General features: G+C 39.8%; 1 protein-coding gene across 5 annotated transcripts in view; it reads left to right on the forward strand.

Annotated features, from left to right (window-relative positions):
- The first annotated feature begins 4,065 nt into the window (after positions 1–4,065).
- Positions 4,066–18,401, forward strand: part of chchd3a (coiled-coil-helix-coiled-coil-helix domain containing 3a) — an 80,739-nt gene continuing 66,403 nt past the window's right edge. For 4 of the 5 annotated variants that reach the window (XM_014409588.4, XM_014409590.4, XM_014409589.4 and 1 more), the window contains exons 1-3: positions 4,066–4,306; positions 5,323–6,169; positions 14,248–14,341. In XM_014409588.4, the coding sequence (XP_014265074.2) occupies positions 4,226–4,306; positions 5,323–6,169; positions 14,248–14,341 (1,022 nt within the window). In that variant the 5' untranslated portion in view covers positions 4,066–4,225. The remainder of the gene's footprint in view (positions 4,307–5,322; positions 6,170–14,247; positions 14,342–18,401) is intronic. The other variant, XM_004548256.4, reaches the window with a different exon arrangement.

An 18,401-nucleotide genomic window follows, 5' to 3' on the forward strand; every position in this document is an offset into this window, starting at 1 on the left:
CCAAACGCAATTTCATTGTTCTTGACAATGACAATAAATAAATACTACTACTACTACTATCATGCTTAGGTAACTAGCGAAACTAGCGAGCTAACTTCCGCTAGCTTCCTGCTAACTTCTAACTCTGTTAAATGTAATAAATTTTGTTTTAATGGATGCCTGGAAGTTAAACTTCATAGTTACACCTGGTAGGGCAGCAATGCTGATCGTTTTATTAAAGATGAAAGAATTTAGACAGTTTTTAACGCTCAGTGATGCTGCAGTGTTCGTTTGAACTGAAGTATACGGAGTTTAGGACCCAGATGACGGCCGCTTGCATGTTCTGCAAAAAAATGTGCTTTGTCGTGTATCTGACGGACAAACACCAAACCAGTTCCACATCACTGAAGTTGCACCATTTTTACAAACCAATTCTAGTTCATCTGTTTCACTCAACAATCGGCCATGTGCGTATGAAAACAAAGGCACTGCGCATGCGCGTTTTACTCATATTCTTTCGCATACTTCCTTTTCCTATCGTTGCCTAACATTATACCGGTATTACCGTGAACGGTATAATATGGCCCAGCCCTACAAGCTAGACAAGCTATTTAGCAGAAACATACTGTTTTTGTGAGTAAATAATAATGTCCTTGGCTCAGTATCTATTTAAATTGCATTTTCGGATTCTAATTACCAGATGAGTCACTGATAATGAATGATAATAGCTGTACTAATTATCCTGAGAAAAATTCAACGCAAAGATTAGAAGGCTGGTTGAACAGAGTAAGCTTATTTTCACATCTCAATTACACAACTTGGAATTTTCTAACAAAATGTCATCTCTGGGTGATTAAGAAGAAGATGTTTCTTTAGCTACCTGTTTCCATGGGAATGCGGAGGTGTAGGAGGGTGGGAGAGTAAAACACTGAATCTATATTTCACCTCATGATTAATTTCAAGATTTCTCACCTTCAAACAAAACACGAGCTTCGCATCATCGAATCATCTGGTCTTTTCTGAGCAGACCACTCACCTCTGCAGAAATTAAACAAAGAGAAATTGAATAAAGATGGAACCCCAACTCCACTCAAACATCATAAGGTCAAGGTAAAGTATTAATACTGTGGGGGGAAAGGCAGCAATAATATAAAGGTTAGAAGAATAAAGAAACACGAACTTTTCTATTTGTGTTCACCTTTATATGTTGCTGGGATTGCCCTTGTGTTTTGGAGCTCATCTTGTAAGGGGAAGATTTGCTCTTTGATGCAGCATGTTTTTCAGTCAATAACAGCAACATTGCCCATTATCTTGGTGCACCGCTGCGAATTTTAAAGCAACAAATGTTAACTAGCTCACATAATTGCATAAACCAATGCAATGGTGCAAAAAACAAGGTGGGTAATTATGGAGATTCTGTTTACATCTAGCTGGTATTAACATATGAAACAACTAAAAGGACGATAGACATTGCATTTTCATTCTGCTGCATATGGTGAATGACTGAGCTATCAACAATAAATTAACCAGATAAGCAAGGATCATTATTGCTCTGCATTAAAGTCAATTGAAATGGTACTAGTCCTTGCTACAATAATGCTGTGGCAGAAAATAAAAATGTTGTATTCAGCTAAATTTGTTAAGCACTTCTTTCCACATAACCTGAGGCACTCCACAGCACGCCTTAAGGGTGCTGCTATACATTGTAAGTCTTTATTGCATTATGTGTTTGTAGTAGGCTTGTTGTAGTGGTGAGAAATGCCTCCATGGGCAAGGACAAGACTAAATACATTCTAATACTGAGTCAAATCAAAGATGATGGAAAAGGTAGGTGTTATTTTGCTATGTGATATATTTTAAACCCATAGGAGCTACCAAAGTAGGTACAACAAGTCAAATCCACTGGGTTGATTTATGCCAAATGCCTCACAGCTCCAGATATCAATCATATATATATATATATAAAAATGGTAGGAAGATTTTTTTGAATGAATTCTAGCAAAGGGTGTGATCTTTGTAATACTGTCTGTCATCATGGTAAACTGTTTTATATTAAGAAATAATGTATTTGATCAAGGTTTATTTTGTGTAAAAGGGCTGAATGAACCCTCTGTGTATATCAAATTTCACACTAACATCAGAGTATACACAGCCACAGTTGAATTCCCAAACAGATTTTCATTGATTTATGTTTGTACATCTGCGGCATATGCATTCCAGAAGACACAAAAACACCAAAATCGTCAGGAAACAGATTTATAAAGACTGTATTGTGTTATTGTGTGTATATAATATATCAGGTTTATAGGATTCCTATGAGCTGTCATTCCTCATAATAGCCTCTCTTCTGGAGGATATCAGATTTCCAGCTATAATGTAATGTTCTCCAAGGCTGTATGAGTTGTTGAAATGGATATGGTAGGTATGTATTTGTCAAAAAGGAACTATACAACATGTGAATGAATAATAATTTAAAAAAATTAATTAACCCTAGCTGTTGATTTCGTTATGCAGTAAATGCTCATGTAGAACCCAAAATTTGACATTTCAGCGTTTCCAGCATTTTTAATTCGAGCTGATTAAAACACACACACACACACACACACACACACACACACACACACACACACACACACACACACACACACACACACACACACACACACACACACCTTTTGTTTGTTTCTAAAGTCTGAAATGACCCCCAGAATACATTTTTTTAATACCTAATTTGAAATGATTCAGTCTTTTTCTTTTTAATCTTTATTTGATAGGACAGTGGAGGGAAAACAGGAAAACTGTTAGAAAACCTATGGAAACACATCCTTCGGATGGATTCCAAAATTAGCCATAGCATATGCTCAACCTAGCGAGATGAACCGGTGCCCCCGTTGGACTCTTTTTTCAACTGTGGGATGACAGTCTTCAAGAGAAAATGTTGACTGCTTTTATTACATTAATGGGAACTAATTAGCCTACTTTGAGGTTTTCCCTGTCTATTCAGGGATGTTCAGAAAACAAATAGTCGTAAGGAAAATGAAAAATTAACTACATTTATAAAAAATACTACGATTGTTTACAAGATGTCCAAAACAAATCAAGGAAAGACAAGATATTTATGAGATTATGTTAAAGAAACACATGTTAGGTTAATTTGTAATTCTAGGCCTTGAGTGAGAGGTAAATAAAGTACTTAAAGTGTATAGAATTAAAGGCTGTATGAATGTATGTTTAAATGGGGCTTGTAGAAGAGGTGGGCGGATCAATCCAACTATCGAAAGTATCAATACCAACCCTGGCACTTGTATTGGATCGATACCACTGCAATAGGATTATGCTTGTTTCTATCCTCTAAGTTCAATATGTAGCCAGTTGTACTGTGTTAAATACATGTGTTTTTTGGAAATGAAAAAAACAACAACCACCCCTTAAAATATGCACAATGAAAAACATCTGTATATTATGTGTTGACTGTCACATCTATCTTATTTATAGCCTACATCATATTTAAACAACAGAAACTGACCCAAAGTGCTTAGAGACAGGCACATTTACACTCAGGGCTCCAAAAAACCCCCATGTTTCAAAAAACATTACAAATTGAAAGGTATGTTTTGTTGTATTAACTAACGGTTGTGGAACGTAATCATGCCCAGTAAATCACAATAATTCAGTAGTTCAAAATTTGAGAATTAATGATGATTAATCTTATAGATAATGACACACTGCTCTGTGCTATAGAAGCTGCCTCTATAGGTTAAAAGTACTGTTATGGTTATTTGCATGTGCTGGCCTTGTCTTTACAAAATTTGCAGCACTAGCTTGTTGTCTAAATGTTTTGAGTGGTTAGTAAGATTAGAAAGGGTCTAATTTTGTGCTGTCAACTACTGACACAGTATGTTGTCCCAGATATATATACACTACTACAGTTACAATACTACAGCGACACAACTGACAGGAAATTATGACAGGCAGTGTTGCGCGTCACTATCCCGCGCTACCACGTGAAATCAATAACCAATGAAAGTCGCTGTTGCATGGCCGGATGACGCTTCTGTCCAATCAACTCGCGTGTTCTTCAAATACGTCGAGTTCAGGAAGCGCTAAGAATCCCAAGCAGTGGAGAAAGTGAAGCCATCTATACCTGGCTTGAAGTGAACTGTCCAAAAATAAAAGCAAATTGCACTTTTGTGTTATTACATGTGACACAGATAACTGACATTTGTTAACGAGCTGCCGTTTGACTATGGGAGCAAACAACAGCACCCGCCGCGTGTCATTTGAATCAGACGAGAACGACAATGTAACGGTGGTGAAGGGCATACGGGTAAGTGATATGATGGACCTTAGTTGAACAGGTGTTACATGGCTGCCTTAATCCAATGCTGTGTAATCCGAAAGCGTTCTGGAGTGGAAGTGCAGTCTTATGCTATCAAAAGTGCTACGTGGCTCAAATGACGCAGAGTCCTGGCAGCCTGGAAACTTTCATTTATTTTCATTCATTCGTGAAGCATAGAAGAAGCAAATGTGTGGTTAGTAACCCCTGCAGTTGCTTTGAGATTTAGTCTGAATAAACTTTTTATGGCTTTTTCGGAATGTTGACGTCACTTGCCTCGTGCTCTCATGTCGGCTGCAAACTTATGGCTGCGTTGTGGATAATAATACCACTGATCAGCTGGTGATAAATATAGAGCAGAGCGGATCAGACTGTGGCTCTATCTATTATTACTCAGTTGTTAAGCCAACGTGCCGAGACTAGTGTTATTTTGGTGCTTATCTAAAAATAATAAACACAATGTGTAGATTTCTATACGAGCAGCAACAACATAGTTAAGCATTTAAGGAATGTACTTATTTCTTATCTTACCAAGAGCTGCATGAGAAGATTGATACCATTTATACTTCAGAACTGAAAACTGAATCGCTGAGTATGAAAACTGAAAATCAGGAAAACCCATGCCAGTCTATCCACCCCAACAGTATAAAATATCCCTAAAATTCCCACTAAATACTCTATTAACTTTATATTGTGTTTGCGTGAAATCTATAAATAAAGTGTGGTATTAATGTATACTTTATTGATCCCCATGGGGAAATTCCTCTCTGCATTTAACCCATTCACCCAGTGAAGCAGTGGGCAGCCACTGGGCGCCTGGGGAGCAGTGTGAAGGGACGGTACCTTGCTCAGGGTAGCCCTTCAGTGGACTCAAACCCCTGACTTTCCGATCATGGGGCGACCACTCTACCTACTGAGCTATCCCCCCACTAGCTTTATGCATTTATTGTGATATCATCGTAATTTTTCATCTAAGTGTTCAACTTTTCTTCCACTCTCCTTTGCAGCTTTCTGAAAATGTCATTAAGCGCATGAAGGAACCTGCAGCTCCTCCAACACAACAACAACCTGCTACCACTCCATCACCCCCAGCAGCTCCAGCTTCTCCTCTTCAGCGGCCAGTGCCTCCCCTCTTTGAGCCCATCACCTCCTTTCCTCCTCCCCCTCCTCCTCTTGTTGAACCTGTTGCACCTCCAGCTCCTCCTCAGTCTGCCACAGAGTCTGTGGCTGCACCTCCACCTCCTGTAGAAAAGGTAACAGCACCCATCATTGCTGACATAGTTCCCCCATCTTCATTTCCCCCAGCTGCTGCTGTTGCTGCCGCTGGCGTTGTTGCTCCTGCTGTTGAGCCTGTAGCAACACCTTCTCCTGTTCCTGCTTCTGTTTTTGCTCCTGCTGATCCCCTGCTTCCTTCCCCCTGCCCTGCTCCAGCTGTAGTGGAAGTAGTCGCCCCGCTTGCTCCTCCTCCTCCCCTCGTAGGTGAACAATCACCTCTTAAAAATGAATCCACTGCTTCCTCCCTTCCACTTGCTCAACCTGTTGCTCCTCCAAATGTGGCTGAACCCTTTACTCCTTCATCTGTAGCTGAGCCTTTATCACCCCCTTTTCCTGTCAAGACTGAGCTGATCACCTCTCCTCCCCTTCTTACTGACTCCGAACCCCTCTCCTCCCCTTCTGTTTTCGAGTCTGTCAACTTCATGCCACCACAGCCTGCCAAGCCATTTGTTGCACCTCCCTTGCCTGAATTTAATGCTCCTTGTGAACCAGTTGCCCCTCCTCCTCCTCCTCCTCAGCCCAAAGTTGAACCAGTGCCCAAGTCCAAACCAGTCCCACCACCTCCTGCTGCATCAGTTGGTGAGTTTTTATTCCAATTTTCTTTAAAAAAATCATTGCTGGTAATACAAAAATAAATATATAAACCATGCTATTATTCTCAATGTCAAGAGTGACCAAAGAATGTGAGGAAGAAGGAAGCTGATGTGGTTTGATTAATAACTTAAACAGCTAGTTAATCCAAAGATCAGACACGTGTTCCAGTTTTTATAGATTTATGCAGTTGTAATCTTTGACCTATGAAGCAGCAACGCAAACTTCATTCTCTTCCCTCTTACAACCGATGGAAGTGTAGTTATAACAAAACAAAAAAATCAGTTGTTTTTGGGAGTGACTCGTTTTATTATGAAATGTACGGGACGCTCTTTACTTGTATGCTTAACTGCAAAGCCAAGGCTATGTGAGCCTCAGCTGTCCAGCTACAGTGAATTTTAATGATGTTTATTGTGTGGGTGTTTACTTTAAGCCACCTTAAGCTTTTTGCCTCCCAACTTTTCATGCAGATTGTAATCAGTCTTAATTTAAAAAATGGGCCCCACAGTAGCCTCGGTCATATTGTGATTCATTGCCATCCCCTAACTGTTAATGAAATGATTAATTCTAACTTGTACTAATGCTAATAAATTGATGCTGTAATTAGTGGGCAATGATTCTGCCTCGTCACTGTAAAGCTCAGGCTGTCATAATAACTCTTTTACCTTCGTGCAGTTTGGAAGTAAAATAGTGAGGCTAAACTCGTGCTTTTTACTCTTGTGGCTTTTATTAATATTTCTATATTAATAATGGATCAATTGACACTTTATTTGAAAGAGTCAACTTTTAAGAAGCCACAGAGAATAATCATGCAGTTTCCCTTTGCTCTACCATTTTTCACGTCTATGTTTTGGTATTCTGGTTCATTCTCACCACTATCATCTGTGACTATTTTTTAGCAGAGAAAACTTTCAAGGCCCTCCGTGTTCAGCAACAGGAGACTGCTGAAAATTGTCACATGTTAGTGAACATATTGTATCATAGCTTCTTAAAACTCACAGTATGAAATTCTCTTTGAATACTAATGTTGCTCTGTGTTTCCTGGACGTTGAAAAGGGTAACCGTTTGTTTTAAATGTCCCAATATGTGGTCAGTATTAGGCTTCCAGTGCACAGCACACAGATAATGAAGGGATAATTGAGTGACAGTCAAAATGTGTGTGTACTGTCTCACCCACGGAGCTAAAAGCTGACACTCTTTCCACTTTTCTTTTACTCAAAGTAAAGTTTTAGCCTTATTGTCTTGCTAGTGTGGGCGCATGGCCCTTATCCCTTGACATTTGTGGCAGAGGACATTTGAATGTTACTTGTTCATTACGCAGAGCAGAACGAGCCGTAGGTGCAGATTCTTTCGAGGTTGGCATCCAGGGTGTGGGCAGGCTTCCCCATCCTTGACTGTGCTCAATCAGTAAGGTAATTAAAAAAGGCCAACTTATGCCACGCCACACTGACTCCAGTGATTAAAACGACACCTCCGCAGTTTCACACAACAAACCTCCAGGCCTCATTAAGGGAAGAAGGTGGTTGGAGAGTGTGTATGTGTGTTACATTTCTTTACTTTGCAACTGGGCTTCCATGGTATGACACAGAATTTTGTTTAGCTACATAAGTAACATAAATGGACAATGTGTAATTGCCACTGTCAGTCTTTTGGGTTTATTGTGGTTTAGTGGCATTTACAGTACCGCGCAAAAGTCTTGAGTCACCCCTCATTTCTTTACATTTTGCTGTTTGGACTTTTTGGAGCCATACATTTTCCAGAATATTTTTTAAGCAACTGACCTATAAATCATTCAAGCATAAGAAATGCACCTAACTCAGTGTTGCGTCTACACATAAAAGACAAATTCCCAGTTTTAAATTGTTTCTTAGACACTTTGTTACTAGCCGCTTGTCACAAAAACACATTTTTCCCCATTTCTTTAGATGATTCGTCAAATGATACCAAATATAACACTGGATTTGGTAATAAAAAAACCCAAAGACACTTGTCAATGGAGGATAAAAGAGGCCGGCCTAAAAAAAAGTAGCAGAGGAACAGTATCTGTAACTCAAGAAATAGAAAAAGAAACGGCAAAGACCTGGAACAGAATCTGAGAAATGCACCTGGCACTTACAATAACTGATCTACTGTTCACCATCATCAGAAATGGCCACAGTGGCATGTATTCAAGCGGTCAGGGGAGAGATAAAAAAGTGAGTGTCTATAGCCATCTGTAAAACATGGTGGAGGATCTGTCATAGTTTGGAGCTGGGGATTTTCCATCTGTAAAAGCATTCCTGTTTTGGGGGTTGGCTCAGTGTTGCCCCTCTGGTGGACCTGTTGCTAATTCCACTAACACCAAAACAGCTGATTAATAACCCCTTCTGCTACTTAACAGACCAGATCAGAAGTGTAACTGACTTCATGCAATACACTGACGAAAGACTGTACTTTTAATAATTTGAGCATTGTATATTATCTGTAGTCTCAATCAAAGATCACAGTTGAAAGAAAGGTTTGACAAATCTGTAAACAGTTAGATGATCCCTGGTTAACTAGTATTAGTCTAGATATTGTTTTCATCTATAACTGCGAGCTGTAGATGGTTTTGAAGTAAATAATTGTTAATAATCTTAAACTGCAGTTCAGTGGAGAAAGGTTTTCATAAATAAACTACTTGATTTGCAAACCTGAAACTTTAAAGTTGCCCCTCTAAAGTTGTTGTAGTAATTAAATGATCAATGTAATTTAAAGAAAAAGGCAGTTAGCAAGTCCTGCAGTCCTGAAGTTATTGTTGTCTTCTAATTTTAGAGCCAGTCATGCCCAGACTAACAATTTCCTGCATGTGGATTTTGCCTTTAAAGCATGCAACACTGATGTGCTTTCTACTGTTCTTTTGTAGAGTTGTGCTGCTTTTGTACCATCTCACTCTGTTTCTTCTAGGCTCAGCCTATGATGTTGAAATCGGGGCTCTGTAGGTACAAAACCATCTGTTGCAGAAGATAGGCTGCAGATAGCGTCGTTATTTATGATGCTAGCAGGATGTTTTCGTTCTTTATCGTGGTGCAGAATGAATTTGGAATTGATCAGATGCTTCTCTGATGTTAGCACATAACAAGGACAAAGTTAAACTTCTTTAGTACACTCGAGAGTTCCAGCACAATCCGAAAGTTTCCCGCAGTGCTGCATGTTCCAAGCAGCTTCCACATTGTTAGTCCAGGCTTTGATTCCCGTCAGCCTGAAGTCACATAAATTGCCTTGGAAAAGAGTGGGAATAGTGCATTTTCTTTTATTTTTATTATCAAGATGAATAAAGTTATAACTCCATTGTTTGCTCTAATTAGTTTTTAGATTGAAAGATACATAAAACAATAACTTAACTTGTATGAAGCGTTGCTGTCTACTGTTTTCACAGTGGTCACCTGTCTGTTCTGGGACATTAATTTATCATTTCTGATGTCTTTCCATTTCCTTTCATTGCTCATTAAGTCTATAAATACTAATGTGAAGTCTGATAAGAAGCACAGATCTCTTGGGACCGATAGAATATAGTCCTTATGCACACAGTGCAAAATAGTGTTTGTTTTGGCTGTATTAACATTTTTTTAATCAATGTATGTGGCTGCCTCCTGCAGGGTGTATTAGTCATACAACAGCAATGTGCGTCGACCTCTTTGCAAGGTCACCACGAGGTACCGAGTTTACAGAAGTATTAAAAGAGTCGAGAGGGAAAAAAAAGCTAACTTGGGATGATTGATTAGGCACGCTCTTTTTAAGGAATAAGAAAAAAAAAAAACAGTATGATGAATGTGAATCTTGTTAAAAATGTTGCAAAGTTCAGCCCAATCCTCAAAGGGTGTGACCTTAATGAGGCGGACATTGATTATGCGCGTCCACGAGAGTTGGGTATCGAGTGAAGCACTCAGCAGGTCGGCTGTCTCTAAATCATGGCCTGAGTCAGTATGTGTGCGCTGATTACACTGTAGTCAAGGTTGAACCTCCTACACCTTCTCCATTGTGCTATAAATATTCATGTGCCAGAGCCCACACACTGCTCTGGACTAATAGCCTGCTTAAAGATATCTCCCAGGTGAGGCAAGGAGAATTTGGTTTGGGGGGGGGGGATTACCGTATACGTTTGTGCATAAATGTTATGTTTTTCTTGTTGTCTCTTAAAAACGATCACTTAGATCGTGTCTCATTGCACAAGATTTTGTTAACAGGAGTAAAAGAGAAAATCAGATGATCCGACTTTCACCCGATTGCCGGGGCTGCTTGTTTCCTCTCCACGTTTTCTTTTCTCCTCCTCCTTTTTCCCTATTTGTATATAGTGAAAGGTGCACAGTGATTCGACTAAACGCGAGGTAGAAACGTGAGGAAGTGGTAATGTTACAGATTATGCCCTCCACGCGGGTCCTGGGGTTAATGAAACTTCTGATGAGAAACGCAATTTGCTTTCGTCTATTATCTCCACTGCCAATAGCCCCGCGCTCCACCGCCTCGCCTCGTTCTCTTTTGGTTTTTCCACAGGGTTTAGTGATTGGTGGAAATGGGAAGGAGGGGGACACGTCTAAAAAGATGATGAGTTTTTAATCTTTTTAACATTTACATGTCCTACTCAGGATTGACACGGGCTCTGTTGATCTGGAATTGTCTCTGACCCCAGCCAGCCTCCCTCAAGGACCCCAGACAGTGTTTATCATATCAGAACCTGTTCTCCTGCCGACCCCGCTAGCAATCTGAAGCTTCTTTCTGTAGGGCTGGAGAGGATGTGGTGATAAATGAGGAGTTGCTTAAGAATGGCTGAACTTGGAGGACTTTTAAAATCTTCATAGTGCACTACTACAGGGTATATATATTCAGTATAAATGTAAGATATTCTAAAGGGCAGTTGATGCTGAAACAGAAGCCTTACCTTTAAAGTTCATAAAGACAGAGCATGACCTGCGACTTTAGCTGCCAGTTTTGATATCCAGTCAAATCCAGCACAAGGATAGACATGTTTTAAATTAAGTATTAAAATAAAGTATTTTGAATTGTTGACTCGCTGTTTTAATACGCTGTTTTAATACAAGAGGAATTCCCATAGGTGATTTAAGAAGATGATAAAACGCTTGCATTTTAGGTATGATGGTGTCCTGTATCCAATCAATATACAGGGAGTGTTTCTTATTTATTTTTATTTGTTTAGATGCTCAGATATTTACAGTACTGTGCAAAAGTCTTCAGCCTGTACTATGGCTGTCAAGCTGTGTTATCATTGGCATTTTCTGTAGTTCAGCTAAAGGAATGGGAACAGATGTGTTTTTTGTGACAGGCTGCTAAGTGCCTAAAGATACAATTTAAAATGTGTTCTTTGCAAAGTTGTCTGTTACGTGCGGGCACAGCACTGGTTCATTCCTTGAGTTAGATACCTTTCCTATGCTCGAATGATTCATAGGTCAGATTGAAATGGTTTAACAAAACAAAAAAATCATTCCTGTGAAAACGGTCACTTTACCGTGTGGAGTATATTTGTTTTTTTCTTTTGTTCCGTTTCATTAAAATAAATCAGCTCCTGAAAACATTGTCATGTGAAGATTCTCTGTGGGTTCATCATATTTAATCAGTTATTTGGTTTGTTGTTGACAGGAAAATATTGAGCAGGTCATCGAACTTTAAGGTATAAACTGTTGATTTCTATTAGGAGTCAGAGTCACAGAGTAACTGTCTACAGTCTGCAAAGTCAAAGATGACAAACTGTGCGGTCATCTTTGTTGACCACATCACAGCATTAAGGTAATCAGAATGAATGGCTAGCCTGACATTACAGTAAATATGATATTGATGAGAAATATTAATATTGATCGCTGAGTTGCTGGCTCTCGTAGTCAGTAATGTCCCATGTAACTCGAGTGTACATTTCCATTTTCACAGGATTTTTTTTTGTGGGTAATCTGAGTCTATTTCATAATAAATCACAACATCACAGCATATTTCGCACCGTATTTCAATACCTGTCGTAAAACATAATTAATACGTGTTACTTGGCAAGCCTACGGCAGAGCCTCTGTGAGGATTTCAGACCTACAGGTTTGTCTCTCCTCTGCTGGTCTTAACAGAGTTGTAATTAGACTCTCCTCCGCAGTGAGATCAATGGTGCTTCTGAGTGCAGTCAAACATGATGGATATTACTTTCTCACACTGTGGACAGTAGGTGACAGAAGCCTCTGCCTTTAAAGATATGCTATGCAGCACAAAAGTTGTCAACTGTCAGTCACCGCCTCGGTTTGTTCTCGTGTTTCTTCTGAAGGCCTGTCAAACTGAAACTCGCTCTATGGGACTTATTCATTCGCTTTACTGTAAGTAAAGAGGAATCCTCTGAAGGTAAAGAGATGGCCCACGTAGTCACGGTTTGAGCTCATGTTATATGTTGTTTTCTGCAGAGAAGACAAGATTGTTCAACTTCTGGTTTGTGTGTTTTTAAAGCGGGTAAATTAGTACGAAGCTGCTGAAGTACTGAAATTAGATTTCAGTATCCATGGCACGAGTTGCACGAACTACAGTAATATCTTTGTACAGTATCAGTATCATGACCTTCTTTTTGTTTTTACGTCGCAGCACGGATAACAACATTGTTTCACACGCACAAGTTTTAACTGGGAAGCAGAGGTTTGGCTGAGCGACATTTAAAACATTTAATTACTCTGTTGTATTTTAATCAGGAATTGTGTCTTTGGCTTTTAAACAGAACAATGTAAGTCGTGACGGGCTTAAATTTAAATCCTAAGCATATGTTATTTAAAAAAAATTCATTAAAATTCACATTGAAGTGAATAAGGCAATTTGAAGAATTGTTGGCATTCTAATGCTTAAGGAAATGATTAAGGAATCCAGTTGCTGCTAAATCCATATGTTGGACAGATGTGAAATAATGATTATAATAATGACCTCAAAACATGGCAGCTTTTTAAAATGTAAGATTTGGTTTAAGACTTTTTTTTCTTGTTTGTTTCACTATCCCGAGATGGCAAATGCAGAACGGCTGGGTATATTTCTGCTCTTATTGTTTTCTCCTAGTGTTAATCTGATTAATCTGGAATTAAGTTTGCGTTTCCTGTTGTTACCGCATGTTTTCAGGTAATAATAGACTCTGACAATAGGGATTATGCTATCTAACTAATGCGTTGTGAGAGTAATCTTGACAGACTCAGACACCCCCCCCGCCCTTCTATCACTGCAGTGGTGCAGCACACTGCATGGTGCTTCTGTCTTCAGAGCACGTTTCGGCCTGGTCGCTGGCTGGCATCTTTACTTTCATGCTTAATTACCTGCCAAGATAAACCGCCGAGGACATGGAGTCATACACGTATGATGTCCATGACATGAATATATGCAGACGGGGTGGCATGGCGCGAGTGTATACACTGCTTTGTATGTGTTTAAGCCGTATGTGTGCTTTCATTTTGTTGGATTAAGTTTGTTTTGTGACTGTTTTTGACACCAACTACACATACAGACTGTAGGGACCAAGCTTTCTGTGCCAAGTCGCTGCACTCGGTAAACACTCTGTAATAGAGCTGAAATTCTGACAAAAATAAAAGTGGCGAGAACTACTTTATTTAAAAATAATAGTTTTAGCCACTTTATCACAGGGTTTCAATGTATTTTTTATTTCTTTTTTGGTCTGTATCCTATCATTTTGGGCTTTTTGTTTGCAACCACAAGACATTTGTAGACTTAATCTTTACGGTGAGAAATTATAGTCTTTAATTTTTCATTAGCATAACATCTGTCTTCATTTCTAACATTTTGAAACCAGATGATTAATTCATTCATCAAGCAGATTAGTCAGTAATGAAAATAATCATTAGTTGCAGCCCTGCCCGACAACAGTTTTTTGTCTTTAAGCAATTTAGCAACAAACTACTCCGCTTAGACAAAACACAGCGTACATGCCTGAATCATTACTGGTTAAATGTTGAATCTGAACTGCACATTTACTGATTGGTGCAGCTTTTCATGTCCACAAACAGCAGCTGTTTACTTGGATCTCTTATCTTTAACTCGCTTTCTTTGTCTCCTTTTTCTCTTTTTCTGTCAAGCCGATGAGGAGGCCCTGAGGAAGAAGATCGCTGATGAGCTGTATAAAGACTTGAAGCAAGAGAGGGCCAAGGTAGCGCAAGAGCTGCAAGCCTGGTGAGATTAACGAACAGAAATATGGAAAATTAGTCTTTTTTTGTTGCCTTATTTTTGATTGATTGCTCAAATTAAGATTCTTGTTTTTCCTTAAAGTCAGAATTTTGGATGTTCCCTGTTTGTTGGGTATTTTGTCTATTCCCCCACCACCACCACCTTCTTCTCCTTGTGGGCCATGACAGCTGGAGTTAAGCTACTGCAGTAGTGTCAATTTCTCTTCCAGGTTTTTATAAGAAAGCTCAGACATTTTCAGATGTAACCATTTTTCACTTTCATTAATAGTCAAAAAGGTCAGCACCAGTCTTTCCGTTCCCCGCTGTTTCCAATTTACCTCTCTTCCAAAGTGCATCAGCACTTTTTTCCCCTCCCTGTGTTTCGCCCCTTCTCTCATTCTCTTCTGATCAATTAATCATGTCTGAGAAAGGGGGGCGCTATCCTGAGATAATTTCCTGGGTGTTGAGTGGGTGATTCATTAGCCCTTCCTGATGAAGAAATGCACTCTTCATGCGAGGGGCACATTCCAGTCTCCATCTCTCGCACTCCTCTTCTCCACCCTCCTTTTATTCCTTCCCTTCTCATCTATCCTTTTCTTTTCCCCCCTAAAGTAGCAGGTGTACATACCATAATGTTGGATAATCGAGTTGCTCTCTTTCTTTAATGGGCCTGGATGATGTTGAATGAACAACTGTGATGAGGCTCTAAACACGCTCTTGTACGGTATTGGGGGGGTTGGGCAAATCTTTCAGAACACGAGGAGGTAGGTAGTGTTAGCCTGCCGATTAGCCTCATTTTTTTAGGCTTATTCGAGATGAGAGTGAAATTAACAAGTGGTTTTGAGAAATCATTTGTCTATTGATTTTCTTTTTCTTTTTCTGGTCATTTTTATGTAACTGCTTCCTGAAGCTCACTTATTGATGTCTGTTCACAGGAGTAAGTGCCCAAAAATTACGCCCTCCTAGCAATTAACTGAAATCATAGTTGGCTTTCAAGTCCTCAATTCTTGTTTGTGCTTGGCATGGGCTGCATTTTCTTTAGAAGTCTTAACTGAACTGGAATGGTAAACAAACAGTTACCCTCGTGTTAGTTGCATGTGTGCGTGTGCAGATTCATATTCAGATCAGTGTTTAATGTGGCCTTTTTTGCCATTTGCTTTTTCTTGGGTCCGTTCTTTGCTCATTATTTCTGTCCATTTGTATTACTGTCTATTCATGTTCCTAGTTAGCAGCTGGCAGGCAATAATACATGGAACAGCTTTTAAGGGTATTCTGGGCTTTGAAGAGAGCTTTTAAAGGGAGAACTGGCTAAGCAGTTAGTTCAGATTTCATAGGGATTATGTAGCATCTGATTCAAGCCTAGTAAAATCACATCCTGTTACATATTTACTCTACTTATGTGTGGCACTGACCGTGCCTTTTTGACTCATCAGACACGGGGACAGGTAGAAGAATAATCAACACACTAAGCACATTTTTAACTGGGTGCTGTAATAAATTGCCTTTAGGTTGTGACAGTTCAGAGACTGAATCTGCAGGGGAAACGGTCTTGAGTCATGGGCTTGGCCCCTCTGTTAAACTGTAACACAGACAGCAGAGGACAGAAGCGGTGCACCTGCGAAAGACATAAGTAAAATACAGTAGAGGCTCTTGCTTTTTATTAAAAGAGTGTTCTGGTGCAAGCATTTTTTAACTGCAGTGTGTTGGGTAACCTTTAGCAGCCTTCAGAGCTGTATTCACCAAATGGAAAATCTATCTTCATTTGGTGCACGGTGGGTGTTAATTTTAGAGCCTTTGACACCAAATGTTTCCTAGTGTAATCGGATTATAAAAGCAGTGTTTAAAAGGCAAGACTAACTGCAGCCAGTGGGGTTTGCAATGGAAAACAAATTTTCTAATTAAAAGGAGCCAGTTGAGGTGGTTCAAACAGCTGGCTAGGTTTACCTCTTGGGCATATCCTAGGTAAGATGTTTTGGGCATGTCTTACCAGGAGGAGGCCCAAGGGCAGATTTGGGCTACACAGGAGAGATTATATCTCTTGGGTGGCTTGGGAACGCTTTGGTGTCCTCCTGGAACAGCTGGAAAAAGTTGCTGGGGAGAGGGAGCTCTGGGCATCTCTGCTTCGACCGTCATCCGTCATTTGCGTTACGGTTGTAGATTGTGATGATCTTCCTTTCTTTCCTTTGTTTTGAATTAACATAAAGTCATACTAGCAGCACCTTCTCTACTCTAAATACATATACATTTTTATCATTGCTGTTATATCTCCTGACCTGCCTCAGGGCATTTGTTCTTTATCAGTTCAATGAAATAAGCTACATGAACAGTGGAAGTTAAAAGCATATTTCAGGCCTGCTTATGGGGCAAATGACTGGGTGTGCATCCAAAGTTAGTGAGGGTGGTCTCGACCTGTGCAGATCCCAGTGGAAAAACCTGGAAACTATTATAATAAATGTCAAACCACATCTTTATTGATACATGCTGAGGTGTCAAAACTACTCATTGAAGGTAGAGGGGAAATCGTCAGATGTCATCTTTATGGGCAGACTAGTTAAAATGTTACATTAAAAGAAACAGACAGTACTTTTTTCTTTGTGCTTAACGCCATAGTTAAAGATTAAAAATGGCTTCCTCTTCTTTTTGTTAACATAAATTAACTTTGCTGGACATAAATAGATGAGCGGAACACATAGTCTTTTTCCCCCTCATCTGGGTTGTCAAATCATGACTAATTTGCTGTAATATTTCACCCTCTTACAGTGCAGATGTGCAGATAGTAACTACTTTACAGGTAGTATTATATTGTTAAAAACAAACGAGGCATAGTGAAGGTGGTCACTGCTGGATTGAAAGACACAGCGAGGACTCTGTAATTGTTTTCTTTTTTCCTCCTCTGGAAAATTAGACTAACAGGTAAAGTTGTGTTTTTTTTGGTGTGAAAGTGTATCAAAGCGATGCCAGCAGGACTGCTCGTTATCTCACTGCTCACTAGTTAAAGAATCCTGCAGTGAAACTGCTGCACCGCATGAATGCAGAAAAATGTAAGAATACTTGAGGAGAACGGATTTACACAAGATGCGTGATCCCAAAACGTCGAGGTCATATTCAATGCAAATAGTCGGTCAGGATGCCAGCAGAGTCGGATTTTATTCATATGATCTAATTAATTATAAGTCTTACAGATTCATTCAGGATTGAAAAAAACAAACAGAAACAGTCAAAAGCCTTGATGGATTGTCCTTTTTCCTGTGATAGCTACTTTTTGGTTACTCTCCTATTTCTCTCATTTAATATTGTTTCTTGTTTCCATTCTGCGCGGTATTCTGTTCAGGCAGATAGTTCCTGGGATATTCGAGGATCGGCGGTGTTTAGATTAGGCAGTATTTCTTGTGCTTGGCTCCGGGGCCGTAAATGAACTCCGGAGATCTGGCTTTGCATGTTTTGCTCTGGTAGGAGTGAAGGAAGAGCTCTGAGTTCTGAGTTCATTTAGGTGCAGCCTAAACTGATTTGTTGCAAGGAGCGGGTGCAGGGAGAAGATTTGCCTCTGCCGTTTCTCTGTGAGGCATCAGAGCAGAACGACTCAGAGGAAAGGATGTGAGAAGGAGGGATGAGGGTAAGAGAACTCTTACACCAACCTGACTCTGCTCTGTAACGCTCTGCATCACTGTTTCATCCAGTTCTTCTTCTGTTTCAAGTTTTCCTCCCCGTTGCCATTCTTATACTTGCACTTTAGTCTTCCTCTCTTTCTTTCTTTTTTCATTCTCTCCTGTATCCTTTTTATTTATATCAAACTCTCAATACTTTTCCCTCACCTCACCCTCTCACCTCCACCCTCAACCCTCTCACTGCCACCCTCCCCATGCATCAAATGCATGTGTTTGAATCTCCAACTCTAACACTCAGAGGTTAGTTGTTACAAAACTTCTTCGCATTATTTCAACATGTAGTCAAGCAGCCTGTGTTGGCTTGTGCAATATAATTGCATGTCAGACTTTTGAGTGAGAACACTGACCTTCTCTCCGAGCTTCCGTCTTCCCACCCTGTTAACCATGCTGTCTATTAAATTC

The sequence above is a fragment of the Maylandia zebra genome, linkage group LG17 (assembly GCF_041146795.1).
Source record: "Maylandia zebra isolate NMK-2024a linkage group LG17, Mzebra_GT3a, whole genome shotgun sequence".
NCBI classification, from domain to species: domain Eukaryota; kingdom Metazoa; phylum Chordata; class Actinopteri; order Cichliformes; family Cichlidae; genus Maylandia; species Maylandia zebra.